This window comes from Centruroides sculpturatus, unplaced genomic scaffold, assembly GCF_000671375.1.
Source record: "Centruroides sculpturatus isolate CEXI.00-Female unplaced genomic scaffold, Cexi_2.0 scaffold142, whole genome shotgun sequence".
NCBI lineage: Eukaryota > Metazoa > Arthropoda > Arachnida > Scorpiones > Buthidae > Centruroides > Centruroides sculpturatus.
Window position 1 is genome coordinate 263,971 of NW_019384352.1, and position 11,563 is coordinate 275,533.

Consider the following 11,563-nt stretch of genomic DNA (forward strand, 5'->3'; position numbering starts at 1 on the left):
GGTAACATCGTCAAAAATATAAATATATAATATTCTAATAAATTATATTTAGTTATTTTGGAAGGAAAAATTAAATAAATAAAACGTTCATATAAGTAATTTAAATATAAATTTTTCTTTACCATACTTTAAATATAGCCTAATCCCAGATATAGTGGACCAATAGGAAATTGAGAGGGCACCCAAAATTTCGTATTTTATGTAAGAAATGTGATACCACGTGTTAAAAAAAACCTGTTCTATTGATTTTTATTCGTATATTTTTATGGCTTAGGATGAGGAATAGGGCCCCATTCCTCTTTGAGGATCTTACCGTGTCCTCTCAAGCCTTATTTAATCTCGAGAACGGAGTTAAGATATATGAAAGGCCCACCAGTGGCCAAGCGGTCTTCGTACCCTAAACACTGGGAGTTCGGTCGTGGGTTCGCGCCTCGCTGGGACGGGCTGGCCACGTGGAGTTTTCCGGGTTTTTTCCGTCTGTAACGTCTAAATAGGGGCCAGTTTCTCTTATAAAAGCCTCCCGGAAGGCATCCCCTCTAGGCAGATCGCCCAAGTGTTGCGTTGCCATAACTTAACAAATAAACAAACAGATATATGATAATAGGGGGCCTCCGGAACCTAAGACTGACTATATACGAACTATGTCCTGAACCGGAAGTCACGTGATTTTTAAATTAAAATATGACTGAAAATTGCAGCCTGACAATGTCACAATAATTCGATTTTTTCCTATATCTGTAGTTTACCGGGTGATTAAAAAGCCGCTATGCATTTTTATTATAAACTATACAAGATGGGTGCTCATCGACCCTATATATTTATATAGATATAATATATACTTATACAGATGCGTGTGTTTGTGTGTACTCAGGGCAAGACTTACAGCTCAGGTATAAGAGGCACTTCTCCAACAAATAATGATGCATGGAAAAACGTCAGGGCCTAAAGCTATAAACTCATAGCGCGAGGCCCTAATTGCTTCTTGTTTTAACTTATGTTCAAATTCGGCTCTTTATATATTGACTTTATAAAAGAAATTTTTAAATTCTGTACAAAAGATATTTACTTTTCAAATTTTGCTTTCGCTTTAAGACTATTTTTAGTGTTGTTCCCGGTATCGTTCTCTACTATTATTATATTTGTTTATTAATATCAACGTAAAGCATATTTGTCCCATTTTAAAACTAAAAAATTTAGTTTTCAATGACAAATACAACAGTAGAAGTGAACGATACCGGGAACAACACTAAAAATAATCTTAAAACGAAAGCAAAACTTAAATAAAACGCAATGCGAAAGTTTATCTTTATTTCTTTTATAAAAAAAAAAGTTTTTTAATTTTAATCTGACAGTGGGGCCCGCACCAGTTACAAGAGCAGGGCCTCATTCTTTTTTATAAACCATAAAAATACATAAATAAAATCAATAAACCGAGTAAAAATAGATAAAATTTATGATTTTTATGCAAAAAATTAGTTTCTATTGATAAAATATTAAATTTCTGGGTTCTTCTGTGTCTGGGGCCTTTTAGTTAAATGGCCCTGCTGAATCTTCTTTGGTATCTGTCTGTATCGCTAATAAGCTAATACATAAAATGTTTTATTTTAAATAAAAATCAAACATTTTTAAAAGATATAAAAAATTCTAATAATAATTTGTAGATTTTTTTAAAATAAATATAAACTTTTAATATAAAAAAATTTGTTAAATTTGTTTTCATAAAATATAATATAATATATAATAATCCATTCATTATTAAATATAAAATATTCTGATTCATTCAATATTTAATAAAGACAAATACTGTCGAACCTGCAATAAGGGACACCTCCCAACGGCGGCCATTTTGTGATTTTTTTATTATTTTTTCCTGAACAAAAATGCATAAAAAAATAATCTCTAAACAGCGGCCGTTGTTCTGAGTTTCGACTGTAATTATAATTTAAATTTTTTTATGAGAGAATTAATTTTTTAATGTACCAAACTGCGTTTTTCTTCGAAAAATTAGCAATTTTCTCGAAAAGAAAGAATTCGCGTTAAGATGAATTTATTTTATTAATCAAATACAAAATTTAAATTTTTAAGCGCTTATTTTGTTTGTTTTATTTTTTTTATTTTAAACGGTACTTAAAAATAAATTGAAATTTAATTAATTAAATATCGATTTGCCAATGTCGCTGTACTCATGTTAGTATCTTTAAGAATATAATTTATTTATTTTTTATTTTTTCTAAATTAAATTATTTCAATTTTTAATATCGGTACGCTTTTATACGTTTTATAAAGTTTACAAACGTAAATAAAAGGAATATATTTATGTATTTTTTTTTTAATTTAAATTTTTACATACCGATTCGAAAATCTTTAAAGTAGTGTATTATATAAAAATTAAAAAATAAAATACTGTATTAATTAAATTGATATTTAAACGCATTATCGTTTACAAAAAAAATAATATAATTAACTTGTAATAAATTATTTTTATAGTTTTATAATTTTTATTAGTTGTAAGTCGTCTTTATCAACGCAATTAAAAGAAATTATTTATTACCATATTCAAGAATTAACGAGCTACGACGATCAAAGCGCCACACAACAGGAAAAAAAAAAATTTATATAACGACAAGCATTCGTCGAAACCATGGCTACGGTGACGTCAGTTGAAAAGCAGCCGATCTTTTGGTGAGATCGGAGTTTTGTCGTCTGCCTTTGAAAAGTTAAGACTTTTTTTTATATATATGAATTTTTTTATAATGGAGTGATATATATGATCCATAATGAACGTTAATATAGAATATATATAATAATTTTAACTTTTTAAGGAAATGTATTCGGTTTTGTTAGTTTTATTTACAATGACAACTTTTGGCTACTCCAAGCCAACCCTTGATCCTGATAAATATAAGAAAATTCAGGTAAGTTCTAACAAACAATGCTTATTTTTATTAAATTATTTAATAATAATCACTTCAAACACTAATAAAAGTCAACAAAGTTCCTTTTTAAGTATTTATAATGATAAATAATTAAAATGGAATGATGCTATTTAGGCTATTTTCTTGTATGTGGACACCACACACACATATATACACACAAGAAAATAACCTAATATACAGTACAATACATACATCTTACATAGTCTGTGTGTATATATATATATATACACACACTATTTACACAATGCACTACTATACACTTATAGTTATAACATATTTATACACGTATAAAATGTATGTATTGTATATTATGTATAAACCAAGTTAGTCGATACAATATGGTCCTGTTCGGCATTCTGTCAAGTCCTTTTTCCCTGTAGATATGATGTTTTGACGTATAGATAATATAAAATCAAGTTTAGCTTATTTCAAACTTATCAAAAGCGAAAATCTGGTAAAACTTAATGGTTGTAGGTTATGTTAAAAAAATATATATATATACTGTATTTGTTCATATGATTTGCTTGTACAGATATATGTATAGAAGTAATGAATACAACACACACAAATATGGATTGTGTATATAATGTTTCAAATAAAGGATAGTTAAATAACGTTTCTTTTTATCTAAACCAAGACACACACTTTGTGTATAATAAACAGAACTATACTTACTAAATACAGAACTTTCTGTCAATTCAAATATACATAAATTATTCCTTTCACGTAACTTTTTAAAAATTTATATAAAAGAAAATCGGTTAAATTCGTTAATAAAATAACTGGTTTTTATACTTACGAATTTAAAAACAAGTTAGTATTATAAATTCTACAAAATGTATTAAAGTAATTAATTAATTATTCAAATAACAGTAATGAAAACAGCTTTCATAACCAGGAATAATATATTGAACTGAAAGGCATCTTATATTACTTTTACAGATTTCGTATCCTTTCCTATTATTTTCTTTAATTTATCTCCTAATTTGTGGAGCCAAGCTGCAACATTCCTTACTATTTTAAATAAATTCTGCTTCAGTCTCTAAAATTTAAAGTCACGATACACAGTTTTTAAATGTATTTTCACTTATATTATTATAAATTGCAAAACATCTCAAGTGTATATTAGAAATAAATATTTTTCTAATTAACACGAACAAATAATTTATATTTGTTGTTTTATAAATTATTTAGTCTGTAATTTCAAAGCACAAATGTTTAATTACGATTCTAATGTTTTATTGAGACAGTAGAAACCGTAGAATTTTCTACTGGTGATGAAATTCATGATGATTGATGAGTTATTTAACACTTGATGTATCATTTATCTACCAATCCTGTACCGTCAATCACGTAATTGTACCATCAATCTTGGATTTGTCTCTGTGTCCCACGCCAGATAATTAAGATTAAGGCCGGCTCCCGGGCACAAGACTATTTTTCTAAACTGTGCCAATGAAAAATCCACAGCATTACGAAATTCTAAGCGGTATATTTTGAAATAATCTCTAATGCACTAATATTTTTAATTAACGTTGTTCGGAGATTTTTCATGCTATGAGGTGTGGAAATCAGTAATTGTCGTGCAGAGATGGTAGCGTACGATGAAGGGAAGTCGTGCCATAATCAGTCCCGAAACAATCAAGAAATGGCATCTGAAGTTAAAATGACCCTAGGTTCCGTTGTAGACGCAGAAAAGTGCTTATCCGTTCACATACGATCTGAGGAAAACGTGTCGTTGGTGGATGATGCCACATTGAATTTTAAGGTATGCATCCATATTCNATTATTATTATTTTCATCTCATTGATCGTTGGGCGATTGGAGCCAGAAAATATTTGCTGTTGTCATAGTAACAAAGAAATATAACAAACATTAGTAGGGTAGTCGTTCTTATCAATTTTCTCATAAATATTGATTTGTATTAATATTTCTAATTGGAGACAAATTTTGAATCAGACTTACACTTGTACAGTACATTCAAGCCTTGAAATACATCAAATTTGACCTTTATGTGAGAATAAAACAAACTTATTTCAAATTTAATTGGCTAATTATATATAATTTAAGACGTTGTACACGATACAATCTTAATTATTGGAATGATCTACAACGTTATATTGAGATTTAATTAATTGTATGAACGTTCTAATCTACTCTTTATCGGTGAGTAATGTTTATAATGGGGATTGGAATATTTTTAGTAAATTATTTCTATGTTCACGCTGTTGCCATGTAAATATTGACATCGTTACTATAATAAATGATTGATTTTTGTTCATATTAAATCATAATAATTGATTTTCAAATGTAGAAGTTTCGAACAGTTTGTGTCAATCAGCCTGTTCTAAATAATATAAACCAGTAGACCTTAGTTTGATCTTTCACTATCGATTTCGTGTAGGTTCTGTTTATTTGTATTTAGAACAATGCTTTTTTGTGACATCTGTTGTTTTTTTTATATCACGCTAATACACCTAATAGGACCGTTATGTGTAAATATATTTATTCTGAACCCGCACGAAACATTCCAGCATGATGCTTATGCTCCATAACGAAATTAATTCTTCAGATTACAGGATAAAATCGATATAGAAAAATTCATACAATGCATAAATATATTATTATTCTCACTCGATATCATCTACTTTGATAAAAAGTTTCCTTTTTATCTAAATAATTAATCGTGTAATTGGACAAAATTAGTCTGTAATTGTGTCACTTTTCTGTGGCCTATAGCAAATGGCAGGTTAATGATGGTTTCTAACTTAATTTAGAATTTCGAAACATAATTAATCGAGTATACAAAGATTGTCATCGGTCCACCAAACTGGTATTATAGTAGAACATAAATAAATTATTACATGGCATTCCTTTTTATTATCTTAGAATGATCGAAGTTCGAGTTGGATGAATCTAATGAATGCAAGATTAATATAATTTGAATGGTTTCTTTTATAGATTCCTGAATCGTTACTGATGAAGCTGAGTGATGTTCAAAATGTCAGTTACTTTATGTCTCATTTTATTTCGTCTACTCAAGTTACGAGAAAGCCTGCACTTGGTGTTTTTCTTGCCTATTTAGAGAAAGGTTTGCTAATATTTAACTTATTCATTTAACTTTAACAATGATCTAATTGCTTTTTAAGACAGGCAAACACTGTAACTTTAACTTTATTATCACAGCAAACTTTACAGAATGATTTTGATTATAATAGTTCTAGGAATATCAAACTTACTCCACACTTTTACGTTTATGCAAAGTAAATTACAAATAATTATAAACGGTATATCAAAATATTCTTATTCAGTGATAGATCTGACGCCATTGTAGATGAAGAACTATAGTAATATATTATTCACAAGAATCGATACAAAATGTTCAATATGATTATAAATGACACATGTAAAAATAACCAAACAATAGACTGACAAATGACATTCATCGATTTGATAATGTAGATTATTCGAACAGTATTGGAAATAAAGAAATAGTTAACCAGAATTGTAGTTTAATTCGTAGTACTACCTTAATTCACAATGTGGGTAATTTACGTGAGTGAATTATTTATGAAATCGAACAAACAAGATTGGTAATTAACCAACAAATTATCTTTTTGGCAAAGTTTTCTCTTTCAATACTAATTCTAGAAGCGTAGTACAAGCATAAAATATTTAGTAAATCTAAGCTTGCAAAACCTGCACACGTTTCTTAACGAATCACGTATTATATGTCGAAATTCTTATGTTATTATCATCATTATTTCTCACTTCGCTTCAAGTCAAAGCGTGACAAATTGTATTACATGAGAATAATTACGCTCGAATGACTAAAATATTTTTATTTCAATATATTTACAGATGAGGATAAATCGGTTCATATAAAGACTGATAGTGTATCGACGAGTAATGGTGAGGATTGATTGATTTTTTATAAATTTCGAAGTTAAATCTGTATACTTTTAAATGTCCTAAAAGTTATTTAAGTACGATGCTTTTACTAGATTCGACAGTGCCAGTAGCAGATCAAGCATCTTGTATACCAGAATTGAAAATAGTAGAATTACCACGTCCTACGGATCCCACGGAGATTTTCTGGCCCCCGTGTACTCGAGTTCGACGCTGTGGTGGTTGCTGCACCAGTAGGTTACTCAAATGTGCTCCCGTGGCCACATCCACGATTAGTGTTAAGGTAAATCTATAGTAAAGTATCTTAAATTGAGCTTATTAAACGTGTTTCTTATGATGATTTCTTCTTTGTGACAGCTTATTAAAGCTCGGTATAGTGTACCAGCTTCGAATAGATTCGATCATTTGGGTTATGAAATAGTACACCTCGAACAGCATGATAAATGTCGTTGCGTGTGTCGAGAAAAGGCAGAAGACTGTACTAGTTTACAAGTGTATTCGGCTGATAAATGCAAGTGTGAATGTAAAAATAATGCACTGATGTCCTCTTGCACTGGTTCAGATCGTCACTGGGATAGAAGAGACTGCAGCTGCAAGTGCAATGTGTACGAAGATTGTTCTACGGGTTTCTTTTTTAATCCACAAAGTTGCAAGTAAGATATTATTTGTTATAAATATCATTTTTAACACACGAAATATATAAATTTAAAAATCGATACCGTGCTAGTCAACAGGGCAGTGACATGCCAAACATATATAGGCTCACATACGTGAACACAAATGATCAATTTATAGGCCCAGTTATGCCAATATATATTTCAAGAAAACATTTCTAAAACATCTTGAATTATTTTAACTTTGTTTCTTTCCGAGAAATCGTTAACAAATTGATCTCTGTTTTGTTTTTCCATTTAAAAAAAATTTAGACGACTTTTTTCCATTTATATTTAATATTTGAACAATTGTTGACGTCAGATATTCCAGAATATCAAATTGACATGCGAAGTAGAGAATAAATAAATAAGAATTCATATAAAAATTTAAATATTTTTTCAAACTTCATCCATATGACATATGAAAGAGCAAAAATGAATTCAGTGTGGCCCGAAAGTCAGTGTTCTAATACATGTCTATTATTGTAATTTTCGTTAATTTCACATAAGCGACGGTACACGAAATTAAAATATTTAATGAGTACTTTTTGTTTGTTTTCACTCAAGCTTTGTCAAGAAAAATCCTTGATGACTGGGCTTGAATGAAAACAAATAAAAATATGCTTACTCGTTAAATATTTTAGTTTTGTGTACCGTCGCTTATGTGAAATTTATGAAAATTACCTTAAATTATGATTAAGTAAACATAGATTATGTCTGACGTTAAAATTATCTGGATCGATGTGTTTCAATCTTTGAAGTGTTTTTGTCGTTTTCTCGGTACACAAATCATCAATATACTACAGTATCGTCTTGTTTTACGGTTTTTTATGGAGCTGCATATCTATACTCCATCCCAAATAGTCTCAGATAATTGCCTAGACACTTATGAAGCCATTATGATGAACAATAGTTTAGTCCAACGTTTCTGAATGTATGAAGCTAACCCGACTTGCGTATCACCTGCACCCGAGTATTCCCAGGGGGACCAAACTAGGGTAGCAATTCACCCAATAGTCACCACAGTGAGTAGCATTCAGTAACTGTGTTCGGAATGACATAAGCTGGATGAGCACGGTTTGCTGACGTAAGAATCAGATTCATTTAATAGTCATTAATAGTAAAAAATCCAGGATGAAATACGTTTTAAAATTTTACAAATCGAAGCCTTTTTTATAACCTTCACCACTACGGGTACACAATTAACGTTAACAGGGTCGGCATTTTCTTTGTACTCCCCTCCGCTTCCGAATATGTTAAATTGATTAAAAATTCCTCTATTCTTGTTGTTGTGAAGGGTGCAGACATCATCAAATATTATTAGTAATTAGTCTTCAATTTGTAATATTTTTTTAGCCATTAATGGCATTAGATTAGAGCATTAATAGTCAGAATTATTCCTGTGTATCCAATGATTTAACCGAACCATTTGCCATCCGTGAAAACACGAATCCTCGTATATTAATCCTGCATAAAACAAGATCCTACCATATATATATTGTTTTAGCATTCAGAATTACAACTACTATATATTTTTACAAGAATTTTTGAAAAAGAAATTTATTTTGTTATTAAAATATACAGAACTAATGAATTATTACGTGTCATCATTACATTATCACATCAGAAGCTCTTTATTATTCTTATAGATTAACTGAATATATACTTCATTATTTTAGTCCTATCATCAAAGTCATGAACGCTCTTTGTAGTTTTATTAATTAATTTTAATTCTTCATAGTGAAATTTCGAAATAACTTCTTTATCTAGTGTTTAAAAATAAAATAATACGTATCATTGCAAAATTATTTCCTTAAAACTCGATATATTTCATCATTTCGTAAGTAGAAATCGTTTATTTGAAAGTGTGTGTATTAGTGGACGGCCCAGTAATCATTACTTACGTGTAGTTTAACAGGGGACGTGAGTCGCGAAAAATACATCGTTGTATACAACAAGGAGGGAGGGAGTAAAAAAAAAAATGTAAATGTAATTAATGGCCATGAAAGTGATCAGTTTCCATACATGACAGGTGACCCTCTCGACCTTTAACCATCAAAATTTAATAGTTTTAATGCCACAATACTTCAACCTCTTGCCAAATTTCAGAAATTTTGGACGAAAGAGACGGGAGTTAATCTTCAAATTAAATGGAAAAAATGTGCCCTCCCAAACACACAAAGAAAAAAACTCCCACTTTTTTGCATTTATTGTCCTTAGAGTTCAAATACAGTATGTAAAAATATTGGGGGTCAGTTTTGATTGCCATACTTTCCCTCTGTTATATAGGCCTATAACAGCCGGGAAGTAAAAGCAAATTACAATTTAGTTACATAAAATATATGGTGATGCTAATATATACTTTCACAATCGATTTCTATATATTTTAATAAAACTAATATAATTATTTTTTATCACATCACGTCTATTATTTTTATATCAAACGTTGACATTCTGATTTCAAGTTGTTGTTTTGAATACATTAAGCATAAAATAGATATTATTTTCAAGTACTGTACGTGTTTGTTTATTCTTTAAAACGAATTAAAATTTGGTGAATGGAAAGTAATTGAAATAATTTCCTACACGGAGCATTTAAATTGTAAAAATAAATTTTAATTTTTAATACAAGTCCTGGTTTTATTGTATAAAGAAAAATCTCTTCTATTTACTTTGATTGATCCTAACGTAGTTACGTCTGGTAATAATCATAAATAATATCAAAACATTTCTTCCTTCCATAATCTGCACACCATTGGCCGAATGGATAACACCTCTGAATACTGGTTGCGGGTTTTTTTCGTGTGTCTTAACAGCTAAATAGGAACCAATAGAAAGTCTCCCTGGAATACTTTCCTTTGGCAGATCGCCCAAGTGTTGTTACCTTAAACCATCAATCCACTCTTACAATTTCGAAATGAGTAATTGAATTTTATGGGCAACCGATAAAACGTCAAATACAATTTATACAAATTAGAAATTTTAATATTTATGTTACAAGTATCATCTTATGATGAATTCTTTATCAATATTACACAGCGCACTGAATAAATTCAGATACATAATACACATTACCCAGGTTAAATTATATATCTGTTAACTGAATTTTGGTCCAACCTTTTGAATAATTGTTACTCTTTTCTAATTATAACTTTATAATAAAAGATATTACTCATCACACTACAAAAGAACTGGCGTAAAAACAAAATTAATCTTGTCCAAGATAGGAAACATCCGCATTCAAAATGGCTATCAATCAAAAAGTTATGATGTATACGGGTCGCTACCTAAAATCACTTCTGTAGAACATGCGAGTTAATTAATTAAATGTTATAAATTAATGTTTTCTTCAATTTCAGGTGTGAATCTTTGAATGATCCTCTTCGGGGATTGCCTGGTTCCGATAACTTCGAGAAAATCCATCCAAATTTTAAAGACGATGGCGGTGAATACGATTCCTATCACTTAGGCCAAATTGGAATTAATCCTATGGATGATACCGCTCGTTTTGCCAGGCCTCATTAATAAAAACGTGGGTATTTATTCAAAATAACAAATATTAAACTAACCGTGTACTGTACATTGTTGTAATATACTAAAAGAAACCATACGTAAATCGCTAAGTGCTTACAGTAAATTATTTTTTAAATATTCGCGTTGTAAATATACATCGAAAACAAAGTATACGTGTACAGTAGATATAGTTTTAAGTGGGTTTTTATGTTCGAATGTTTATTTATTACATACACACGTCTTATTTATGGTAACGATATTCTAATTTATGTAAATTCGCACTTAACGATTTGTCACTCTTTGCCATTATTTAAATAAATTATATTTTTTTTTATTTAAAAAATTTGCAGTTGTATAGAAGTGATTCGTATTTAGTTTCTTTTTCTGGGGTAATTAGGGCCTCTGATACGCGTTACTAAGCTCTACAGATCTCCACAATGTCGGGGGCCCGAAGGTTTAGGTAATCGTAATTTCCATTTTCGTTATATTGATAGGGTCCAGATTTTTCAGGAATTTCTCAAAATTAGTTATGCCACTGCTCAGATACGCTCA

At 29.8% G+C, this 11,563-nt stretch overlaps 1 protein-coding gene across 5 annotated transcripts in view; it reads left to right on the plus strand.

The window, feature by feature from the left end:
* LOC111638271 (vascular endothelial growth factor A-like) overlaps nucleotides 1–11,317 on the plus strand; it is a 47,800-nt gene extending 36,483 nt beyond the window's left edge. For 2 of the 5 annotated variants that reach the window (XM_023383950.1, XM_023383958.1), the window contains exons 2-7: nucleotides 2,562–2,915; nucleotides 5,898–6,027; nucleotides 6,798–6,848; nucleotides 6,941–7,128; nucleotides 7,203–7,498; nucleotides 10,858–11,317. In XM_023383950.1, coding sequence (XP_023239718.1) covers nucleotides 2,826–2,915; nucleotides 5,898–6,027; nucleotides 6,798–6,848; nucleotides 6,941–7,128; nucleotides 7,203–7,498; nucleotides 10,858–11,023 — 921 coding nt within the window. In that variant the 5' untranslated portion in view covers nucleotides 2,562–2,825 and the 3' untranslated portion in view covers nucleotides 11,024–11,317. The remainder of the gene's footprint in view (nucleotides 1–2,561; nucleotides 2,916–5,897; nucleotides 6,028–6,797; nucleotides 6,849–6,940; nucleotides 7,129–7,202; nucleotides 7,499–10,857) is intronic. The other 3 variants (XM_023383976.1, XM_023383966.1, XM_023383983.1) reach the window with 3 other exon arrangements.
* Nucleotides 11,318–11,563: the final 246 nt, after the last annotated feature.